This window comes from Hippoglossus stenolepis, chromosome 15 (assembly GCF_022539355.2).
Source record: "Hippoglossus stenolepis isolate QCI-W04-F060 chromosome 15, HSTE1.2, whole genome shotgun sequence".
Lineage (NCBI taxonomy): Eukaryota > Metazoa > Chordata > Actinopteri > Pleuronectiformes > Pleuronectidae > Hippoglossus > Hippoglossus stenolepis.
The window spans coordinates 6,803,108-6,828,152 of NC_061497.1; the positions used below are offsets into that span (position 1 = coordinate 6,803,108).

The 25,045-nt window shown below is 40.5% G+C and overlaps 1 protein-coding gene across 1 annotated transcript; it reads left to right on the forward strand.

Annotated features, from left to right (window-relative positions):
• The first annotated feature begins 14,278 nt into the window (after positions 1-14,278).
• stip1 (stress-induced phosphoprotein 1) lies at positions 14,279-25,003 on the forward strand. The gene is made up of 14 exons (XM_035178774.2): positions 14,279-14,383; positions 17,937-18,146; positions 18,239-18,380; positions 19,087-19,228; positions 19,478-19,643; positions 19,743-19,869; positions 20,121-20,223; positions 20,695-20,815; positions 20,912-21,008; positions 21,102-21,226; positions 21,327-21,363; positions 21,596-21,699; positions 22,604-22,776; positions 22,876-25,003. Exons 1-14 carry the CDS (start codon positions 14,375-14,377, stop codon positions 22,946-22,948), a joined length of 1,629 nt encoding a protein of 542 aa, XP_035034665.1. The 5' UTR covers positions 14,279-14,374; the 3' UTR covers positions 22,949-25,003.
• Positions 25,004-25,045: the final 42 nt, after the last annotated feature.

The window sequence follows — 25,045 nt, forward strand, 5'->3', positions numbered from 1 at the left end:
TTTGGCCATATTCCACATTTTTACTTTGACGAACTTGTCCCAGGGCTTTCATCAGATCAAGTTCAAATTGAGATGTTGTCATCACAACAAGATGGAGATATAAACTACGTCGAATTTCAACTTTTCGTCACACGGTGTGACCGTGGCGCGGCGTCAAAGTTTGATTACGCGCCATCAAAACACGAGGTTCTGTATCTTGGACATACATGGTCCAATCGAGTCCAAACTAGACATGTAAGACAAGAGTCCCAGCCTGATGACATCTACACAGAAATCACGACTTAAAATCACAGCGCCCCTTGGTGGCAACGGGAAATGTCTTGTTTTTTGCATGTCTTACACTTGGATGTATTCCTCCTCATCCACTGACCGCAACCATGTCAAACTATGTCAAATGGGTCTCAAGACATTGATAATGTAGACATAAGATTACTGTGACTTTTCGTCAAACGCCATAATAGTGGCGTGGCGTCAAAGTTCATCAACTCGCCGTGACACACGAAATTTGATATATCCACTTCTGTCCTTGTGCCTCGTGATAGCTCAAACAAAAAAAACAGCTCTCACTGCAGGGAAAGTTCTTTCAATAGGTTAAAGCTTTAGTTTTGTTAAATATAATAAATAACATTTATTTATATATTTAAAAGCATGTCTTTCTTCTGAGGCAACAATCAGGTTCATTTAAAAAGGATTAAATATAAAAAATGTATCAGTGAGAAGACCATCTTGTTTCTTAATCACAATGAACAATGGAACAAAGCACTTTATTTATTATTTACCATTTCTGGGAGGTTCCTCCCTTTTCTCTCAAGCAGTCTTGATTCTTTATGGCATGCATTACACAACGTGTTGACATAATCATGTTAACTGAGGCGTCTGACCTGCATCTGGGAGGATTCACGTATTGCTCAGCTGATTGGCTGATTGAACAATTGAATGGAGTGAAAAAGCAGGTGCACTGAGGCTCCTGATAAAACAGCTCAGTGAGGAAACTGATACAAAGCCATGTTTTCTCTCTGAGGGACAAATCAGGGCAAAAGCCAGGCTAAGGTTACAGCGGCCATCCCTTTAAGCTCGGCGCTAATCTCGCATTAACAGCCATTTTAACATCTAGGTTACTCCTCTGGATAAAACACGCAATGCAATAAACCCCCTCCAGCAAAACCAAGGGACAGCAAGAATCCATTGTGCAGCCTATACACAGACAGGATGCATGCCTGGAGCTGCAGGATGCATGTGTGAGATATTACAATCCTCCTTTCCATATCCCCAGTGGTTCCCTGTCATTGTCCCTGTTTGTGGAGACAAGTGTGACCGAGCTGACCGTCGCTGCTTGACTCGTGCACTCTGCTGCGCACTCGGAGGACGGACACGAGCATCAGCCGGTGGAGCTGTTGATGAAGTTTATGTAGTGAGCAAAGGGGAAGGGCAATTATCCCCGTGTTGACACGCCCCCTACACAGACACACACACCCACACACACACACACACCCACACACACACGAGACATGCACGTCTCTCTACAGTTGTGAGGACACTCATTGACATAATGCATTTCCTGGCCCCTAACCTGTGTAAGATTTAGGTGAAATGGATCTATTGGCAGAAATTGAATATAAAATAATCCTATTGATGTTTTCAATGTTGTTGTTTTTTTTTTATTGCACAAATGGTTGTTTTCTTTACCCTAGAATGGGCCTCTATATTTAAATACTTTACATGTACATCTGGAGTGGGTTCTCTCTACGGAGGCCACCATGTTTTTTTACAGGAGCCTAGACTGGACAAACTCAACATCTTTTGAGTTTTTATGATAACTGAAGGCTACCACAGGTTCTCTTTCATGTTTGGAAGCGGAGGGTGAGGTGAGGGGTATTCAGCTGCAGCATGCAATTTCACCACTAGATGTCAATAAATTCTAAACACTGAACTTTTAACCATCACAACTAAATGCCTAACCATAACAGCAACACTGCACCGTGGTCTACTCACGTGAGCAGCTCCCAAAGCACAAAGATCCCTGGGGAGCGGAGAGTTAGGAGACAAGGATCACAAGCAGCAAGGATGGTGAGAAAATATGAGGATAGAGATAAGATGGAGATTCAAGTCCCGTCTCCCTTTAGTCGTCATGGGGAATGACTCAACAACAAGATGTACGAACAATATCTGTAGTTTTCAGCCACCATCGTAGTTACTGTCACCTCCCCCAGTCTGTCCCCCACCACGCCCCAAACTACCCCGAAAATCAAGACCAGCCAGGTGAGATGACAGCTCACCAAAACCAGGATGAATAAGACTAGAGGTCCGGACAACATCGACCCCAAGGTCTTCAAGGTGTGTGTGGAGCATCTATACAACCTCTCGCTGAGGCTGCCCAAGATCTGGAAGACATCCTGCATCGTCCCTGTGCCCAAGAAGGAGCGTCCCAGTGCTGCAAACGACTTCGGACTTGTATTTTTAATGTCACATGTCATGAAAACCTTTAAGAGGATCATCCCACAGCACCTCGGGCCCAAAGAATGGTCAAATTGCACATGAACACAACTCTGATCCCATCTCTATATTGCCATTTTTTTTTAAATAGCCTTGTGTATATATAGAATTATCCCTACTTTTGTATATATTTCTATATTCACTCATATTTTTAGTCTTACTATATTTTCCACTTGAGCTGTTACTTTCTTTATTATCATCGACCTTCAGAGCCGGAGAGCCCCTGTTCTCCACCATTTTAGACCTATACGCATGCACGAGTTCCAAACCCACTAAGAGAAGTAAACTGAACATCTAGTATTCAATCTAACATCATCAAGGCAGAATATTAATTCCAGCACTCTATGATAGACAAATACATATACTGGTGGCATAGTGAACAGCTTTAAGTAGCACTCTATATCTCCAGTCAGATTTCCATGGCTGTGCCCAAACGAAGGTCAACAAAAGCTCTTCAAGTTTATGTTTCCTTGAAAAAACTCACAAAATCTGTATAAAGTCTGTATAGATATAGATATCAGTGTCTGTATATTTTTATTTGCATGTGTGCAGGCATACAGCTGTTTTTGATGAATGTTTATTATGTAGGGTTATGGCTGTGTTAACTTAATAAATGTTTATATTGATAAAAAAAATCTCTATCCACAAACATTTTATAGAAGAGAAGAAAATTTGATATACATATATATATATATATATATATATATATATATATATATTGTTTTAATAATGTTGGCAGCTTTGATAGAGTTTGACATATGCATACCTGGAAAACCATGAGAACCAAACTGGTGGTGCCTGCACAGGCCTAAACTGTGGTTCCATGACTCTTGCATGTGTACATCTGGAACGGTTCTGCAGGAGGATGTTTCTCACTTTCTTCTGCTGCTATGTCATTTGTGAATTTCCTCTACGGAGGATAAATAAAGGTACATCTTATCTTATCTTATCCTAAATACATCAACATATGCAAGAAATTAATTTTGTTATCGTTTTATTTGGTGCGATACCATCATTGTGAGAACATTATTATTTTTCATGATGTTTGGTAATCAAATTGTAAATCCCTCCATTAACCTTGACAGTCCTCACAGCAGGTGAAGAAGGTAAAGTCAGCACAGTTGCTGGGGGATGTTGGCGCCGCTGACTTCTTCCACCTCCTTCTTCCACCTCCTTCTTCCACCTCCTTCTTCCACCTCCTTCTTCAACCTCCTTCTCAACCCCACAAAGTGGCGGACTCTCTTCCAGAATGTAGCATTCTTTGGTTTCTCTGTCTTCTCAGGCAGCCCCGTCTCCTTGGGTTTGGGATCAGGGAGAACATTGGAGAGAGACTCGTCCTCAGTGAGCTCAGTGCTGGAAACATCAGGTATATATCTTTGGAAGACCTCATCATAAGTAGCGCTGAGCTTCTCCAGCTTTTCAAGGAGAACATTCTTCTTCTTCTTCTCCTCCCGGAGCTCGGTGTTGAACTTCTTCTGGTTGGTTGTATGAATCTGGCAGACCTCGTGAATAGACGATTTGGGATTCTCCAGCTCTTCTTGGAGAACGTTCTTCTTCCTCTTCTCCTCCTGGAGCTCTGTGTTGAACTTCTCCTGGTTGTTTGCATGACTTTGGCAGACCTCGTGATAAGAAGCTATGAAATTCTCCAGCACTTCTTGGAGATCATTCTTCTTCTTCTTCTCCTCCTGGAGCTCGCTGTTGAACTTCTCCTGGTTGTTTGCATGACTTTGGTAGACCTCATGATGAGAAGCTTTGAGCTTCTTCAGCTCTTCTTGGAGAACGTTCTTCTTGTTCTTCTCCTCCTGGAGCTCGGTGTTTATCTTCTCCTGGTTGGTTGTATGACTTTGGCAAACCTCGTGATTAAAAGCTTTGAGCTTCTCCAGCTCTTCTTGGAGATCGTTCTTCTTCTTCTTCTCCTCCTGGAGCTCGCTGTTGAACTTCTCCTGGTTGTTTGCATGACTATGGCAGGCCTCCTGATGAGAAGCTTTGATCTTCTTCAGCTCTTCGTGGAGAACGTTCTTCTTCTTCTTCTCCTCCTGGAGCTCGGTGTTTACCTTCTCCTGGTTGGTTGTATGACTTTGGCAGACCTCGTGATAAGAAGCTTTGAGATTCTTCAGCTCTTCTTGGAGAACGATCTTTTTCTTCTTCTCCTCCTGGAGCTCACTGTTGAACTTCTCCTGGTTGGTTTTATGACTTTGGCAGACCTCATGATTAAAAGCTTTGATCTTCTTCAGCTCTTCATGGAGAACGTTCTTCTTCTTCTTCTCCTCCTGGAGCTCGCTGTTCAACTTCTCCTGGTTGGTTGTATGACTTTGGCAGACCTCATGATAAGAAGCTTTGAGATTCTTCAGCTCTTCTTGGAGAACGATCTTCTTCTTCTTCTCCTCCTCGAGCTCGGTGTTCAACTTCCCCTGGTTGGTTGTGTGACTTTGGCAGACCTTGTGATAAGAAGCTTTGAGATTCTTCAGCTCTTCTTGGAGAACATTCTTCTTGTTCTTCTCCTCCTGGAGCTCGGTGTTGAACTTCTCCTGGTTGCTTGTATGACTTTGGCAAACCTCGTGATTAAAAGCTTTGAGCTTCTCCAGCTCTTCTTGGAGATCGTTCTTCTTCTTCTTCTCCTCCTGGAGCTCGCTGTTGAACTTCTCCTGGTTGTTTGCATGACTTTGGCAGACCTCCTGATGAGAAGCTTTGATCTTCTTCAGCTCTTCGTGGAGAACGTTCTTCTTCTTCTTCTCCTCCTGGAGCTCGGTGTTTACCTTCTCCTGGTTGGTTATATGACTTTGGCAGACCTCATGATAAGAAGCTTTGAGCTTCTTCAGCTCTTTTTGGAGAACGATCTTCTTCTTCTTCTCCTCCTGGAGCTCGCTGTTGAACTTCTCCTGGTTGCTTGTATGACTTTGGCAGACCTCATGATTAAAAGCTTTGAGCCTCTTCAGCTCTTCTTGGTGAACGTTTTTCTGCTTCATCTCCTCCTGGAGCTCGGTGTTCAACTTCTCCTGGTTGGTTGTATGACTTTGGCAGACCTCATGATAAGAAGCTTTGAGATTCTTCAGCTCTTCTTGGAGAACGATCTTCTTCTTCTTCTCCTCCTGGAGCTCGGTGTTTACCTTCTCCTGGTTGGTTGTATGACTTTGGCAGACCTCATGATAAGAAGCTTTGAGCTTCTTCAGCTCTTCTTGGAGAACGATCTTTTTCTTCTTCTCCTCCTGGAGCTCGGTGTTGAACTTCTCCTGGTTGGTTGTATGACTTTGGCAGACCTCATGATTAAAAGCTTTGAGCTTCTCCAGCTCTTCTTGGAGAATGTTCTTCTTCTTCTTCTCCTCCTGGAGCTCGGTGTTGAACTTTTCCTGGTTGGTTGCATGACTTTGGCAGACCTCCTGATGAGAAGCTTTGATCTTCTTCAGCTCTTCGTGGAGAACGTTCTTCTTCTTCTTCTCCTCCTGGAGCTCGGTGTTCAACTTCTCCTGGTTGGTTGTATGACTTTGGCAGACCTCATGATAAGAAGCTTTGAGATTCTTCAGCTCTTCTTGGAGAACGTTCTTCTTCTTCTTCTCCTCCTGGAGCTCGGTGTTGAACTTCTCCTGGTTGCTTGTATGACTTTGGCAAACCTCGTGATTAAAAGCTTTGAGCTTCTCCAGCTCTTCTTGGAGATCGTTCTTCTTCTTCTCCTCCTGGAGCTCGCTGTTGAACTTCTCCTGGTTGTTTGCATGACTATGGCAGACCTCCTGATGAAAGCTTTGATCTTCTTCAGCTCTTCGTGGAGAACGTTCTTCTTCTTCTTCTCCTCCTGGAGCTCGGTGTTTACCTTCTCCTGGTTGGTTATATGACTTTGGCAGACCTCATGATAAGAAGCTTTGAGCTTCTTCAGCTCTTTTTGGAGAACGATCTTCTTCTTCTTCTCCTCCTGGAGCTCGCTGTTGAACTTCTCCTGGTTGCTTGTATGACTTTGGCAGACCTCATGATTAAAGCTTTGAGCCTCTTCAGCTCTTCTTGGTGAACGTTTTTCTGCTTCATCTCCTCCTGGAGCTCGGTGTTCAACTTCTCCTGGTTGGTTGTATGACTTTGGCAGACCTCATGATAAGAAGCTTTGAGATTCTTCAGCTCTTCTTGGAGAACGTTCTTCTTCTTCTTCTCCTCCTGGAGCTCGCTGTTGAACTTCTCCTGGTTGTTTGCATGACTATGGCAGACCTCCTGATGAGAAGCTTTGATCTTCTTCAGCTCTTCGTGGAGAACGTTCTTCTTCTTCTTCTCCTCCTGGAGCTCGGTGTTTACCTTCTCCTGGTTGGTTATATGACTTTGGCAGACCTCATGATAAGAAGCTTTGAGCTTCTTCAGCTCTTTTTGGAGAACGATCTTCTTCTTCTTCTCCTCCTGGAGCTCGCTGTTGAACTTCTCCTGGTTGCTTGTATGACTTTGGCAGACCTCATGATTAAAAGCTTTGAGCCTCTTCAGCTCTTCTTGGTGAACGTTTTTCTGCTTCATCTCCTCCTGGAGCTCGGTGTTCAACTTCTCCTGGTTTGTTGTATGACTTTGGCAGACCTCATGATGAGAAGCTTTGATCTTCTCCAGCTCTTCTTGGGCTGGAACACAGAGAAGATTGGAGAGAGACCACTTCACTTCAGTGTTAACCCCCTGACTCTCACCACATAACTCAGTATAGAACTGAGTTTTCAGCTCCTCCATCCCTTGCTGCAAAATGGTTTCCTGCTCAGAAGCGTTTTGCTGCATGAGTCTCATTTCATCCATCTGCCGACGGAGAGAGTCCTGCTCATCCCTCAGGTATTTCATCAGGAGCTCATCCTGTAACACTCTCTCGTCATGGAACCTTATTTGCATCGCAAGCTCATGCTGGTAGTGGTCAACCTGCAGCTCGGCAGTGAGAACATCAGCTTCATAGCTTTCGCTCATATACTGGTAAGAAGCTCTGAGCTTCCCTAGCATTTCTTGGAGAGAGTTGTTCTTCGTCTTCTCCTCCTGAAGCTCGGTGTTGAACTTCTCCTGATTGGTTGCATGACTTTGGTAGAATTCATCAAAGGAAGCTATGAGGTTCTCCATCTCTTCTTGGAGAAGCTTGTTTTTATCCTTCTCCAGCTGAACCTCATTGTTAAACTTCTCCTGGTTGATGATGTGTGCCACCTTCAGCTCCTCGTAATCTTTCTGAAGGTCTTTTTTCTTCTTCCTCTTGATGGTGTTGTTTACCTGAGAGGCGATCTTTGTGGCGCTGAGGGCTTCTGCATTGCTGTACTTTTGTAATATCTCAAGCTCTTGCTTTGTTTCCTTTCCTCTGTTAATGAACATTTCCTTTAGCTTTTTCTGTCGAACCAGCTCTTGTTTGTGCTCCTCCAACTCTTGGCCCAGTTGGATCCTCCAGTGGTACTCTGTACTAAGGTAGGCCCTCTCCTTGGCCAGCAGGTCTATGAGGTAGCTTATTTGTTGAGACATACAAATAGAGTTCTGCTGAATCGAACCTGGGGTTTGACTAGTCCCCACGTTTAGGGTAAAAAAACCTTCCATCACTGGTTTAATCTATTTAGTTTGAAATAGAAAGTTACAATTATTCTGAACAGATTTCTGCGTCAGTAGAAGTTTTCCCTCTCTCACAGTGGGGTGTCACTTTCTGAAATCAATGTCGCATTATCCTTTGTACGGATGGTATATCTCCTTCCTCTTATTGTTGCTATATATTAGACACCTAATGATAAAATGTATTCAAGGAACATTTAAGATCAAAGAGCATGAGCGTTTGATATAGAAAATTGAACATGTCTTTAATCTTTAACATTAAACGTGTCTTTGATTTTAAACAGTCCTTTTCTTTTAAATGTATTTTTGGGGCTTTTTATAACCTTTATTTATTTATTTTTATAGGACAAGGCTTAGTTGTGAAAGGGGGACATAGAGAGAGTGGGGGAGGACATGCATAAATGGCCGTGGGTCGGAATCTAACCCGGGGCGTCTGCGGGTTGAAGGCTTTCCTCTTTGGGGCAGCAGCTCTACCAGTTAGGCTATACGCCGCCCCAAACAGTCCTCTTCTTCCGGAACATTCCATTTATTCCTTGATTTCTTTATTTTTGCATGTTTACTTTCAATATATTTCATAGTCATATTTCATCACAAAATGCAAAAATCTAGATTAATAAGTCCTTTAAATGTATTATTATTCTCATCAAGATCCATGAATTATTCTCTGTGAAATCAGTGAAAATGTAAAAGAAATCTTTTGTCTCACATTGTTTAAGACAGTGAAATAAAACTGTGAATCCACAATTACTGCTGGTTGGAAAAGTCTAAAATTCCATAATCTGAATTTAAAGTCTTAAATACGTTAAAATATTACATACAAAGTATTCATTATGTTTAGCTATGTCTGAGTTATTTTAATGTTCATAGATATATTTGCCATTATATTGGTATTTGATTTTTTACTCCCCACTATCAACATTGGCATCTGCACCACAAGTCCACATAGGACGGGCTCTCAGGTTTTAGTTTTTGCGGATAGGATGGAGCAGGTAAATGAGTCGGTTCGGGCCCAAATCTAAACCTAAATCCAACCCTAACCTTAAAACTAATTCTTAACCTTCAAACAGTCCTTTGAATTTGTGAGGAACAGCCAAAATGTCCTCACAATGATGGTATCGGACCAAAATTTGGCCTCAAAACTATAGATAGACATGCACACGTTTATCATAATGATGAATCTGACCGGGGACAAACGAGATCACTTGAAGTTTCCACAGTGGAGGAGGCAGAGCGAGATTTGACGGAGCGACACGGCTCCGTCATATCTCTGTTTTTCAAATAATCTGTTTTCTCTCTAGTCTTTTGACAATAATTCATTGACAGAAAAACCCGTCAATGATATGAATTTCTTTAATTTATCATCTAGGGTAGCAGGGCTTCATCTGATTGGCCAAATATATTGACATGCAGAGTGTGAATGCGTGGCGCATCGAACACCATTTATCACAGTTTTTGCCGCCATTTGCGATATGTCTATCACCCATGTTGATATCGCGATGATGATAGATTTTTTATCGTGCAGCCCAAACGAAAACATTATCCCTAACATTAACTATGACCATTTCATGGCTATAACATATAACCTTAACCTAACCACAATTCACATCTCACCACTAACCTTATCCAAGAGGTCAGAAATCATGTCTTGCCTCTTTTGGTCCCCATGAGGTCCACTGGTCCTGACAAGATTAGTGTGTTTGCTGGAAAAGGTCTTGAATAGGAAACAAAAACCAATACACAAACAAGAACAGGTACACACACACACCATCTGCTGGGGGTTTTAAAGATAATATTTACTCCAGTGTTACTATATAGGACACATTTTTGAAAAATAATTAGAGACATGATAGAGTCACACAACTAGTTTTCTATTTTGAAATGATATAGAATGATTCTCGATCACTGTTATATTTGTAAACAACACACATACACATGTGATAGTCCCATAAACAAATAAACACCTGAGACATTATTGGCTGTTATACTTTAAAAGTATGACATTTAGATTTTAGATTTTTCTCTTTATCTCTTCCAGTTTTATTGTCCCATATTACATTTAAGCTATTTTATTTGTACTGTCTATACTTTTCAATATTTTTTTTCAGTGTACATTATGTAAACATTATGTTACATTAAATATATTATGCAGAGACACTATTATTTATTGCTTTTTATTTTTAAATTGTATATTTTTAATCTACAAAGTGGACTATGCACAATTATCAAATAAATGTAGCCCTAGTTGGGTAAAAACAGCAGCATTTGCCTCAATTGTAGTTGATGTGAAGTTATGTGGAAATAATTAGGCAGAGTGTAAATCTGTACTTAAGTGTAGTTTTTGTAGAGGGAGCATCTCGTTAGGGCCCGAGCACCGACAGTGGGAGGCCCTATTGAAATTCGAAGGATTTGTATTTCCCTTTTGGGGCTTTTTCAGGCCTAGACGCTCAAATTGTTACCAATGTTTGCAGGGAATTCAAAACCCCAAAAAGTAATTGTATTCTGGAGTAATTTGAAATGGGCGTGGAAAAATGGCTCAACATCGCCATCTAAGGAAAAGCCCCTCAGTTAGCTTTCACCGATCTTCACAAAGATCGTAGCCCAGGTGTATCATGACAAGACAAACAAAAAAGGTCAGAGGTGCAATTGGAAAAAAGCAACAGGAAGTCCGCCATTTTGACTTTAGTGGCCATATTGGCCATTTTCCACATTTTTACTCTGATGAACGTGTCGTAGGGCTTTCATCAGATCAACTTCAACTTCTGGGAATGTCATCTCAACAAGATGGAGATATAAACTACTTCGGTATATTTGATTTCATCACACGGTGTGACCGTGGCCTTGCGTCAAAGTTTGATTACACGCCATCAAAACACGAGGTTCTGTATCTCGGACATATTTGGTCCAATCGAGTCCAAACTAGACATGTTAGACAAGAGTCCCGGCCTGATGACATCTACACAGAAATCATGACTTAAAATCACAGCGCCCCCTGCTGGCTACAGGAAGTGACATGTTTTATACTTTGATGAACTGCTCCTGGCTGCTTTACAATATACAGCTCAAAAGAGCTCAGTCAAGTCATTGGACCATGGTCAGAATTGTGACATTTCCTCAAACCCTGTAAACATTGAGGTGCGGCGAAGGTTCATCCTTCGCCAAAGGACACGATGTTGTCATAACTCCACTGTGCATTGTCCTATCACTACCAAACTTCTGTCTCATGATCAGAGACCAAGCCTGAACAGCTCTATGTGTCAATATTTCCTCAGTGTCATAGCGCCACCTACTGATTCGCCATGAAACAGGAAGTACTTTGTGAATCCACTCTGCATTATCCAACCAGCCCCAAACTACTGACCTATGATCACAATCCTGACCTGACCAGCTCCATATATTAATATTAGTGCAGGGTCATAGCACCACCTACTGATCAGTGTGAAAATGAAGTTGTTGTAACATTGTCCAATTGACACAAAATTGCTCACGCTACATCAGAGCCCCTACTTGAACAGATCTATTAGTCTGTATGTAATAATACTGATGGCGCCACCTACTGCAACGGAAATTTATTCATTCGATGGCGCCACCTACTGGCAACAGGAAATAAGCTTTGTTTTACAACTATCATTCAATTTACATAACATTTTCACAGTGTGATGTGCATTTGATAGCGTGGACCGTAATGAGCAGTTAGCAGGCAAGGATCGACATCGCGTGACGGACGCAGGAAGTGAAGCGTTCATCCTTGCTGCAGTGCGCAACGCAGAGACGTGCGCTTGGTCATTGATCGCTCTCTCCACTAACCGCAACAGGCTTCAAAATGCATGTGCTCGGGCCCATTAGTGCTACAACGTAGCCCTAGTTTTCATTGTCATTAGATTATATTCTGTCAATGTTTCATATATTTTTTAATTCTTTACAATTCGTATCGTTTTCTGGAGTATGTTGTTTTTATATGTTTTAGGGTGTGTTATGTGCCTGATACCTTGCTGCAGTATTGCTATCTATCTATCTATCTATCTATCTATCTATCTATCTATCTATCTATCTATCTATCTATCTATCTATCTATCTATCTATCTATCTATCTAACTGTCTGTCTGTCTGTCTTTCTATAGAAAGGGATCTATTGGCAGAAATTGAATATAAAATAATCCCAGTGTGTTTCATCTAAATTGTAGGAATTGTTTTCTTTACCCGAGAATGGGCACTTCTACGGAGGCTTCCTTGTTTTTACCGTAGCCCAGACTGGACAAACTAAACACCTTTTGAGTTCTTATGACAACTGAAGGCTACCACAGGTCCTCTTTCACTTTTGGAAGGAGAGGGTGAGGTGAGGGGTATTCAGCTGCAACATGCAACTTCACCACTAAATTCTACACACTGAACCTTTAAGTCCAGACAACAAGTATTTTTGACAGCTTAGATTCTTCAGGCACTGTCTATAAGCACATTCAATTTGAAGTTAAGAATTGGATTCTGCATTAAGGTTCCAAAGTCTCTGCTTTGATTTGAAAAGGTTTACATCTGTTTTGACCAGTTTTGGACATAAAGACCTTCTAACAAAGTGTAATTATGACAGAGTGACAAACTGACTCACAGAATACTAATACTAATACTAAATAATAATGTACATTGGTGTGCTGATTCTTCTATCCTCTGCTTTTGTCAGCCATGTTAAACTGGAGCAGGGAGGTTAAGAAAGAGACGTATCAAAACCACAGCCAGTAGAGTTTCTGTGAGACTATTTACCTTACGATTCGAAACCAGCATCAGTCCCCCTCTCTCTCATCTCTGATAGAAAGCCAGGAAAACAAAGATTTCCCATCTGCACATTGAAAGTTTCATTTTATTTGTCACGCTACCTCACCAGACTCCTCGTGGTGTTTCAGGAGATTAATTTGAATAAACTGAATAGCGGTAATCTTGGGTTAAGGTAAGATGAGGACAAGGCTGCAGGACTACCTGCTCTGCACTTTGTTGTGCACGGAGCCTGCAGATAAAGTGACGCATGACGGCCACTGTGAGAGTCTGAAGGCCACTCTGTGATTGTGGCACACATGGTTTCTTATGTTTCCTGGGTCTGTCATTCCATGGCAACAGTAGCATGATTACTCTGTTCAGGACGGCCTACTAATCAGAGAAACTGCATCTTTATTACATGTATTAACTTTATGTTTTTATGTGTCCACAGATGGTCTGGTATGACTTTGGTTAAGTAACACTTATATTTGGACTATAAGACATTGTGTACAGTGTGTAAACTCCATGTTGAAAATCTCTGAATCTGCCAATGAGGCAAATAGATTTTCTAACACCAGACAGTGAGATCACCTTGTGTTTTCAGCCCTGTCCGTTTATTTGTTGGTTGATTTGATTGTAAGCAAGAAAAACAGAAAAACTACTGGATGGATTCCCATGAAATGTGGTGGAAGGATGCGGTATGTGTAAGGAAGGAACTCATTAAATTATGGTGCAGATCCGGATCAGGGTGTAAATCCAGGATTTATATTTCCCACTATCATTAACATTGTGCGATAGGGTGCTATTCTACATTGTCACAGGTTTCCCAAGAAATGATTCATGGATCTTGATAAAAAAAAAAAAGTCAGGCTTAGGGAACTGATTTTTATGATTATAAGAAGTTTGGTGCAGGGTACTGCTGGGTGTCGATGGAGACATGAGCTCTACTGAGTGTTTTCTTTATTTAGACAATTTCCGAGTATTTATATTCATCAGGTCTTCCACTTTTACTCCACTACATTTGAAAGAAAAAATATACACTTTTAAACTCCGTCACATTGACATTGGACACCTCGTTACTCGTTACTAATTAAAATCTGAATATAAGTCCATTACTATTTGAACCTCAGCCACTGGGGTTCAAAATTTGTAAAATTATACAGTATATGTATATCTTTTGTTATCTTTTTTCAGTCACCTGAAATAAAGCCTGGATAGAACAATTTTTGATTATTTTGTTTGTGTGTAGGCCTACTATGAAAAGTACTTTTCATTTTTAATTGTGGCGCTTGTACATTTACTTTTGATACTTAACTACATTTCAACACCACATACTTTTGATACTTAAGTACGTTTAGTATGAGCTACTTTAAGACTTTGACTCAAGTCATCTTCTTACGGGTGACTTTAACTTTCAGGTATGATATCTGTACTTTTACTCAAGTAGGACTTTCAAGTACTTAACACACCACTGTCTATAAGTTCCTCCCAGAATAAGAAACACAAATCTGAACATTGATTACGGATTCTCTGTCCCAGACCTGGCAACCTTCATGTTGTTCAGTGGGAGGCGCTAGTCCGCAGTAGTTTCTGGAAGGAACCTCATGCTGGTATCATGGACAAAGTGAGTGTGCAGCTACTCTTCATTATTATAACCATCAAATATTCACATTTAAACAACACGGACTTATTCATTATTTATCATCTACTTTAAGCCTCGTTACAGTATAAATGTGTAAATGTTAATGGAGTTAGCCTCCTTACACCCGGACTCCAGTGTTTGCTCACATCACAGAGCTAGCTAGCTAGTTATCTGAACGTCAGCCCGGTAGTAATGTGCAGTAGCTGCCTGGCCCGTGTTGTGTGGTTGGGTTTCGAGCTGTTAACTCCGAACAAGACGTGTTTCCACACCGCCGCTCCGCTGCGTAGCTGCTTAGCTAACATTAAATCTCAGAGGGGCAAACTTAGCTAGGCTAACTGCCCGGTCATATGTTCACGCTTGCACCCGACGTGGTTAGCTAACTGTTAAGCTAACATGCATGATTGTAATGTGTCTCCGCTGCTGCAGTGAACTTTTCCTGCCTCTGCAACGCTCGCCTCGATCTAACAAAGCAGCTCACTAACCCACAAGCACGTCACCGGTGATTTACTGCGAATAAGAAATCCCAGAGCTAAGACGGCTAATATTTAACAGCTAATATTAGCTTGCATGGTGAATGCTATCATCAATGAGGTGATGGAAAACCGAGAGACGTAATTACAGCCTCTGTTTTAAACGCGCCGTGAGGACGGACAGCTTGAAGTGCGGCAGTCCGTCAGCAGCACATGCTGCGGGAGTATTTTGGGATCGTTGTCCCCGGCAGCGTGCTCTCACACCGGAGGATCTTTCTAGACGCACACGGTGCAGCTGTCACGGCCAAAGCCGCAGTTTGTGCTCTACTGCCGCTTCCTATCGAATCTACTGCGGATTTTTCTTTTTTGACAATGCACAAAAACTCATCTCAAAATGAGAAGAGATGATTTAGACATCAGCGTATGTCCATCTGCAGTCCTTGGGCAGGTACACACACTAAATCTAAAACATTAATTTATACCCAACACCATCAAAGTCTCCATCACACAAACAGCAACACAGACAAATCCACGTGTACACATCAACATATACCAGCACATTCATTCAATATTTCGAAAAATCGGAATCACAGTCAAATTAATGTTGACGTGACTGGTTTCACAAACTCCATTTTTTCTGTACACCACTGGAAAAAGAGGGGAAGTCTGTGCAAGCTTTAAGCTCAGCTGGAAGCAAACGTTCTAGGGCTGTAAATGAGAAAGCAGATTCTGCCAAGGCAGTTTGCCACAGACTGATGTTTCAGTCTGAATTTAGAGCAGATCGAGATGTTCTGCTCATTTGCTCTGAGCAGAGCTGAAGAAAGCTCCTCAGAGGTGGTGGAGCAGCATTGGGAATGATCTTAAATACCAGTTGTACACACCGAAAACAGAACGAGATTTTCAAAACTGAAGATGCTCCCAATTTTCTGTGACAGCACTTGCTTTTCTCTAAAATGTTATTACCACGCCTTAGGGTGGCCACTCGTCATAACCTGCAAAACCACTTACCATTACATTCAGCAAGTGTGGTACACACTTTTGGCCAGGAGGGGGCACTATGTGGTTACAATTATGCTGATGCACTGAGGACTTCATGTTTTAACAAGGTTATTTATTGTATAATTTAAAGGGAACAGAGCAGACTCTGTTCTGCAGCCTGTTTCTTACTTGTCATATTCTTAGTGTATCACAGTTACCTCATCATTATGACGTACAAATTAAAATTACTGCTCACATTAAGGATTTGATTAATAACTAGAATGGCACTCAGCAGAGCGCATACCTAATTTCTTTCAGTGCGATCCATGAGTTATTCCCTGGGAAAATGTTAAAAATGTTGAAAAGCTATCTTGCAATGTTAAAGATAGTGGAGAAAAGAAATCCTGATCCAGATCTGCACCAACATTCAATGGGTTCTGTCTTAACCCATATCACATCTCTCCACCAAGTTTGGTTGAAATCTGTTCCGTTGTTTTTGTGAAATCTTGCTTACAAACAAACTTTACCTCGGAGGTAATATTTTAAGAGGAGTGAGGCTTGATGCACACTCTGTCTTATTCACACATATGTGACCAGCTTTCTCTAATAAAATCTATAGTGTCACTTATCCTCTACAGCGTAGAGTTACATTTTTCTCCTATCTTTTATAAATGGCCTGTGTGTGTTCTCGCTGATTTTAAATTAAGTGTACTTGGATTTCATAATACATCAGTGATCATATTGAGAAGAAAGCATCATTAGTAACAACTAGACCTCACTGAAATATATTGTCTTTTAATAGTGTGTTGTCTTAGTGTATTCCCATTAGAGTAATGGCACTAATCATGCTTTGCACAGATTATGTTGGCCACTTGGATGATGCTTTGTGTTCGTCCACACAACATGGATGCAGGCAGGACATTTGGATGAGGGCAACACAGTCAAACATGGAGGAGAGTAAATGTGACAGAGCGAGGTAATTCAGGATAGGAGAAGGACCAGCCCAGACACATTTAGCAAATTATCACACTGTCCCTACCCGCACACCACCACCAAACTCTTTTACCACCTATGTGTGGATCATTTCAAACCATATATGGAGAGAGTCCACACATGACAACCACAAAAGATCAGTTGAACGCTCAAAGCAAACCCCAAAGTCAGAAGTCACAAGAGGCTTTTGCCCACAGCACACCATATGGCAAAGAATCACAAAATTGGAAGGGGGCAATGCCAGCCGTTGCAACTTTACATGGTCCCAAAATGTACACAGCCAAGAAAAAGTAGGGTGAGCGAGTAACTTTGATTTTGGTCATATTGCAGAGCCCTAATTCTCATAATTTCTGAATACAGCCTTGATTTTCCAAGTGGGCTGCTGATCCCATGGCTTTTCAGTGATTTTATTATATTTGAGTTGCAGCTCCTTGGGTGATGAAGGAAAGAATTGTGATATATAGGATTTATTAAACCTCTTTTACTCATCTTTTTAAAAAACAAACAAAAAACAAATCCGACAACTGGAAGATTTACTGAGAGTTTTTGATGTTGCTATGATCTTTATGTGTGCACATGATTCAGGTGGTCACAGTGGATTACGTTTGGTGACTGTCAAGGGGAAGCTATGTCAGTCAACTCTCAGGGTAATTGTTACTGCACTTTTAAGTGTTGAATGATGCCACAGGTGGTGTCTTTCTAGAACATAGTGGTTCTTTTTCCCCCTGCTCAGTGTGTAATAGACTCTGTCACATACTGTAGATAGACATACTCATAACTTGTCAAACTGAATCAAACCACCAACGAGTGATGAGGAATTTGAACACTCCCACATGTTTACAATCCTTTACGTGCTTGATGCCTGTGTCTGTCTGAACAGGGCTTCAGCTAGCAGGCAGGTTAACCATGCTAACCTGTATGCAGTTGCTGGGAAAACTGCTACCAAGTTACTGTTATATCTGAAGATGTCTTTTCTTTAGTCTGATCTATATTGAGGATTGTGTGTATTTGTGTAAGAGTGATACAAATTGGAGAGCAGGTGAGCGTTAGTGATGAGAACATCTCTGTATTGATCATATCTTCCTGCCTCGTAGGTTTCAGTATTGAAAGACCAGGGCAACAAGGCACTGAGTGCAGGAAACATTGACGAGGCCGTGCGGTTCTACACTGAAGCCTTGGCCCTCGACCCTTCAAACCATGTCCTGTTCAGTAACCGATCCGCTGCCTACGCCAAGAAAGGCAACTATGAGAATGCTCTCCAGGATGCCTGTCAGACCATCAAGATCAAGCCTGACTGGGGAAAGGTGAGATACCATCTGTTCTACCGTTATTCTGATGACCAGATATGTTGTCATAAAAATTGAGACGGTAATAATCTGTCATTTTGATCTACCAGGGCTACTCCCGCAAAGCTGCGGCTTTGGAATTTCTCGGCCGATTGGAGGATGCTAAAGGAACTTACCACGAGGGACTCCGACAAGAGTCAAATAACCAGCAGCTGAAAGAGGGTTTACAGAACATTGAAGCCCGCCTCGCAGGTAGATACAGTTCAATTTGTGATACGTTTTTTTGTCTCTACAGAATGTGGCATTGTGATTTGAAAATTGTGTCATTTTTTTCCTCCTATGTGGGTAGAGGCTCTGCAGATGGCTGCTAACAGGATGTGTCATTGTCCATGTAACAAAAGAGAATTAGAAATGCTCTGCTGTTTGAACATTTAATTTACAGTGAAAATGAGCTCTTTTGGATTCTGTTATTCATACTGTATAGCATCACTCTCTTTTTTTTTTCTTTCTATTCTACTAATATGTAAAATGTTCTCTTTAATACTAATACATTAAAGGTAAATCTGACAGTAGCCAGTCAGATTAACCTTTAGCCTCAGTGTACTCTCAAGTTTGGCCTGTATCATTGATTACAAGGCCAAAACACTTGATGATGCTAAGGTACACAACTGTTATGTCCCTAACATCCGCTATAATTTTCATATACACATTACTGTTTTTTACCACACCCCACATACTTAAAATTACTTTTCAATTATTAATGTTGATGTATGTTGTTTGAAATAGACTAAACTAAGGATCAAAACAAAATCACATTGTGCTCAAGTTTTCAAATGAGGAGAGGACAGTCCACCTGAGTGTCATGATTCATTCAGTGGACAAGTACTAGGGCAGGATGGATGGGTGTTCTGAAGACTTTGTTGGAATTACACTAATAACATCCTTCTTGCGTCACCAGAGAAATCCATGATGAACCCCTTCGCTATGCCCAACTTGTATCAGAAGCTGGAGAATGATGCTCGGACGCGGGAGTTATTGTCAGATCCCACCTACAGAGAACTGCTGGAGCAGCTCAGGAACAAACCATCAGAGCTTGGGACGTATGTGCATCGTCATAATTTTCATTTTCTGATATAATACTAAAGTGCTATGGTTTGAGGCTGTAATTAGATACAAAAATATATGGTCAGAGGAAGTTACTTTGAGTAGATTGCACAATAGTCTATGGGAATGGTTTTGGGCATTATCAGTACTGTAATCTGAATTTCAAAAAATGTTGTGTTTTTTAGGAAAATGTGTATTAGCCTTGTTTACTATGGTATTAAGAAAATCATTTGACTGTTTTGCAGAAAGCTGCAGGATCCCAGAGTGATGACCACACTCTCTGTGCTGCTCGGACTCAACCTGTCTGAGATGGAGGAAGAAGATGAGCCCACCCCACCTCCTCCGCCCAAACCCAAAGAGACTCAGCCTCCTCAACCCAAAGAGGAAGACCTCCCAGAAAACAAGAGACAGGTAAATAAATCCATCAGTGTAGCTTCCAACCATTTGGCGCCCTCTAATTAATCACTGTTCTTCAGTTTGTTAATCCTCTTATTTACATTTTGTTTTCAGGCCTTGAAGGAAAAAGAACTTGGGAATGCTGCTTATAAGAATAAGGACTTTGACGCAGCGCTGAAACACTATGAAGAGGCAATCAAACATGACCCCACCAACATGATGTACATCTCTAATCAAGCAGGTACCTATCCTCACATGCGAAAACAATCCCCAGCCTCATACATTTAAGGGAGCTGGAGGGATTTTTAAAATGCTAATTTATGTGGGTGTATTGGCTACTTAGTAAGTCCTTCAGACACTAAAAAAACTGAAGTATTGATCCAACCATCTTTTCCTTTACTGGCTACAGTTTAGTTCAACTGAAATTAGATTTACCATTTAAATTTGTACTTTAACATGTCAAATCTGTACTTCTTCCTATCATCCCTTCAGCTGTCTACTTTGAAAAGGGAGATTTTGACAAGTGCCGAGAGCTGTGTGAGAAGGCCATTGATGTTGGCAGAGAGAACCGAGAAGACTACAGACAAATTGCAAAGTGAGTTCTTAAATATTACAAATATTTCTTATCATTTGAGTTTAGTTTTTTTCTTCTATTTTTGGTTTAAGCCCAAGTGAATTTATGCATCTTCTTCCGATAAGCTAAAAGGGAAGATTAGATTGTTTGTATGGGTCCATCACCCCCCTCAGAAATCATCGTCTGAACAGTGTGTCAGATTGTTGAAAGGATTTGGAACCCAACCCCCACAAATACTTCTGATAGACATATTGGCCGTAGGCATTTGTGATATACAAGCTCCACTAGGGGACAGTGTTCCTCTGTTGCTTTTCACAACAAACCGACCTAATTTGATATAGTGTCTCACTCAACTAAACTGCCCTGTCCTTTGGTGAAACATTTTCTCATTCTGAGTTGTTTGCTTTTGAGTTTTTTTTGTTGAGAAAACAAGAATGTCAGATCATCTGATGTAAAGTCATGTTTACCATTTATAATTGTCCTCTGTTTTAGGGCCTTGGCTCGGATTGGAAATTCATACTTTAAGCAGGAAAAATACAAAGAAGCGGTTCAGTATTTCAACAAGAGTTTGACGGAGCATCGTACTCCTGACGTCTTGAAGAAGTGTCAGCAGGTGCAGTACAAGCTGAGATTTTAATCACAGTACAGTAGACCTACAGGTGGACAGTTAATGTTACTTACATCTTGATACTTATAATTGCTTCTACAGGCAGAAAAGATCGTGAAGGAGCAGGAGAAAATTGCCTACATGAACCCAGATCTAGCCCTGGAAGAGAAGACCAAGGGAAACGATGCCTTCCAGAAAGGTGTGTGTAATCGTCGTTGTGCTTGCTGGTTGATTATAATCAGATTTTTTAGGAATGTTGTAAGAGGTTACATTTTTCTATTCTTTCCCACAGGTGACTATCCCTTAGCCATGAAACATTACTCTGAGGCGATCAAGAGAAACCCAAATGATGCCAAACTCTTCAGTAACAGAGCTGCCTGCTACACAAAGCTGTTGGAGTTTCCACTTGCCCTCAAGGTACCGTTCTTCCTTACCTACAATCTTAATTAATCAGTTGATTGAACCTGAGAAAAAAAGTTTGCGTGTAAAATTTTACATTATAATTTTTTTTTTACAGGATTGTGAAGACTGCATCAGACTTGAGCCCGCATTCAGTAAGTAGGAAATGTTTCATTAAATACATTCTAAGTTGTGAAAAAAGTTATAAAATAGAAATTTATTAAAAATACTAATTAATTTTAAGCAGTATTTTTATTTAATTTTGATTATGCAATATTACACCAATACTAATAGACAATATTAATAATTTGTTCAAATACTAATGACCTTTTAGCTTCTGGATATATCACCCTGATTTTGTAATTAATATAACACATCATCCCACAGTAAAAGGCTACACACGTAAAGGAGGTGCTTTGGAAGCCATGAAAGATTATTCCAAGGCTATGGATGCTTACCAGAAGGCAATGGAGCTGGACTCTTCCTCAAAGGTACTTTACAGGTTTCATAAATGTCTAGAACTGGAAAAATGACAGGAAAACATATCTGGAAATCCCAGGCATTTCAAAGTATCGATACACTGAATAGCCACAACATCAAACCCAGTGACGGGTAAAGTTAATATTGAGACCTTGGCAGGAAGGGATCTGTCAGTTCTTGAAGTTTATGTATTGTAAGCAGGTAAAGACTTTTACAAGGGCCAGATTATCAGAGCTTATGTAAAATGGCAGGTCTTGTGGGGTGTTCCTGGTGTGCAGTGGTCAGAACAATCTTAAAATGGTCCAAGAAGGAACAACAGGTGAACTGGCAACAGGGTCATGGGTGCCCAAGGCTCTCCAGGCGTCATGAAAAATAGTTCATGACAAAGAGTTCAAGGTTCAAGCTGCCAATCCACTTTATCAGTATTGGTGATAAATAGTGTAACTGCCATATATACTGACATTAATAGTATCAATAGCAGTATAATAAAGTTTTAAAATACATTTTAATATGTTTATGCATTGTGCAAGCACAGTGAGGTGGTGTAGCACATAATTAATCGACCTCAGATTTGTAAAAGGTTTTGCTGTTTATCAAGTGTTTGTAATTTTCTGTTCATAAAGAACAGTTAAAAAACACGTGGGGAGCAAAAATCACTCTTAAAACTTAAAAGAATTAACGTGACATTTGTCATGATAATTATTTATATCTGCCGACAAACAATTTTAAAAATATATAATTTATTGTCATATCGTGCCGCCCTAGATTACCGTTGATGTAAAATCTGAGCAAATACTGGCACACAAATATTATTACAAATCAAGAAATTTGAGTATTAAAGTATGCGTCTTTTTATATCACGACTCAACTATATTCACTGGGTATTTAATAATTCTTTACCTTGTCATCCTTCAGGAAGCCACAGAAGGCATTCAGCGCTGTATGGTCAGTCACACCACGAGGAACGACAGCCCTGAGGACGTGAAGAAAAGGGCGATGTCAGACCCCGAGGTGCAGCAGATAATGTCCGACCCGGCCATGCGCATGATCCTTGAGCAAATGCAGAAGGACCCCCAGGCACTCAGCGAGTAAGTTTAACTTGAGTGTCAGTTTCTGCCTCTGCCTTTGCTCAGTGTAGTACAGAAACGCATTAATAACTAAGTGTTTGCTTCCCATTTGTTCCTCAGCCACTTAAAGAATCCAGTTATCGCTCAGAAGATTCAGAAACTCATTGATGTTGGACTGATAGCCATTCGTTGATGAGAGATGCGCCAGATGTGTGAAGAAACTCCCAAGGCTAAAGTGGAACAACATGCAAAACCCTCTGAAATATTACATCCTATTTTCTTGCCTTCAAATTCAAAATTATATTGTCCTTAATCTCACTGAGAATAAGTGTGTATGTTATGTTTTTTTTAAACTTCACAACTTTTACATTGTATCTAAGAAAGCATCTTGTTGTCATCTGGAAATCTTGAAAACTCCAGTAAAATCTGGATTTATGTGAACAGATGCTTAATTACATCTTAAAATAAACGTCTCAATGCAGTGCACCAGTATGTTCAGTGTTTAAAGGGGAAATCCACCCTAAAGCAGTTCACACATTCCTGTCGCCATATGAAAGTGTTGTGAAAGGAATGAAAGATTAAAAAAAAAAAAAAAATTATTTCTAGACTTTTATTCTTATAAGTTGATCACAAATTGAAATTGTCAACACTTTTATATTGTTATCTTTAAGGCGGCCTTCTGTCTGCTTGATATTTGTGTCCAGCTCATATCAGGAAAGTGATTCTGTGATTGCAGTGGAGTGAGGATAGATCTCGACAAATTGTGACGAGAAAGATACTTTCCATTGCTTTTTAGATCCTTTGAGTCTGAGCTCTTGTGCCAGGGGAAATATCACGCGGTCAGAAAAAAGTGACAAGAATGTTATTGATAATCTGCTCTGTGAGCAAAAACACAATGTGGTGACCTTGCACAGTCATGATTTTGTGGCTCAGGTTTTTATTTTGTTAAGGAGCCATGTTGATGAGCAAAACTAAACATGAAGCTAGAGGGTGGTTTTACAAAATGGGGAAAAATTGCTTGGCCTGAATATTTCCAAATCGGAATAATGTGATGGTTAAAGGGTGGATTTACCTTTCTAAGCTCGCAGTTATTGGTTAAATAGTCAAATAGAATGACACTCGCTAGAGCACATACCTCTGCCAAGGACCAATAGTCCCGTCTATTTCAATCAAGCTGCACCAAATTTAACACACTCCTATTCAGTCCCCTATATATGCCTGATTTTCTTCATCAAAATCTGAATTATTCCCTGGGAAATCTGTGGAAATTTATAAAAAACACCCCATCTGGCAATGTTAAAAGAAAGTGGGAAAAAAAATCCTGCATCTGTCCCCTGTTCCAGATGTGCTCCAAAATTTAAAGGATTCTTTCCTGACTTATACCACAACCTTCCAACAAGTTTTGTGGTTATCTGTTCTGTAGTTCTTGTGTAATCTTGCTTACAATCAAACAAACATAAACCCTTGGACCGGTGAAAACACAACCTCCTTGGGGTAGGTAATCAGTCTTGTACTGAGACCCCAGTGCTACCTGTCAATTCTTTATAATATGTACTTCACTCATCAAGGCAATTCTTCAGGTAAATTGTGCCAGCCTTTTCTGATTTGAATTGTAACGCTCTGTAATTCAATGGCTTCAGTGGTGGAAATGGTTCTACAGCAGTAGATTGCTCAGTTTGTGTTCCAGAGAGGAAGTTCATATAAATGTTGATATTGCTATTGACCATTAGGCCATGTGTGGCCTCAGATACCTCAAGAGTCACCACATCGCATAGTTATTGCAGTGCTTAGTTTTGAATTTGAATATATCAGAAATTACCTTTTGTTTTCACAATTCTAAATTTGAAAAAAAAACAAAACAATTCTCTAAGACGTGACACACAACACGACAGAAACCAATATGTCCAATGTAATAATATATTACACGCAACAAATGTAACTCTAGCATGATATAAAAAGAAACCGCTTCAAGACATGTAATGTACTGATGGGAATTAGCTGCACAGTGAAATATACAGTATCTTCAGTGAATTACAAAGGTTAATGGTGACTCATTTTTTTGTCCAAGGCAAAACATTGACTCCTACTCAATGTGCTTTAGACACCAGTACAACATACAGTGTAGAGATTCTTCATATTAACGTGTGTGCGTAGTCATACATTCCACAAACGAAGCATCGAATAACACCTTAAGTGTATTGTTAACAGATATCTGTGGTGCAAAATTAAAGTTGAATGTAAAAACTAATGTCACAAAGGTCTGTGTTGTTTTGAAAGTGCAAGACAAACT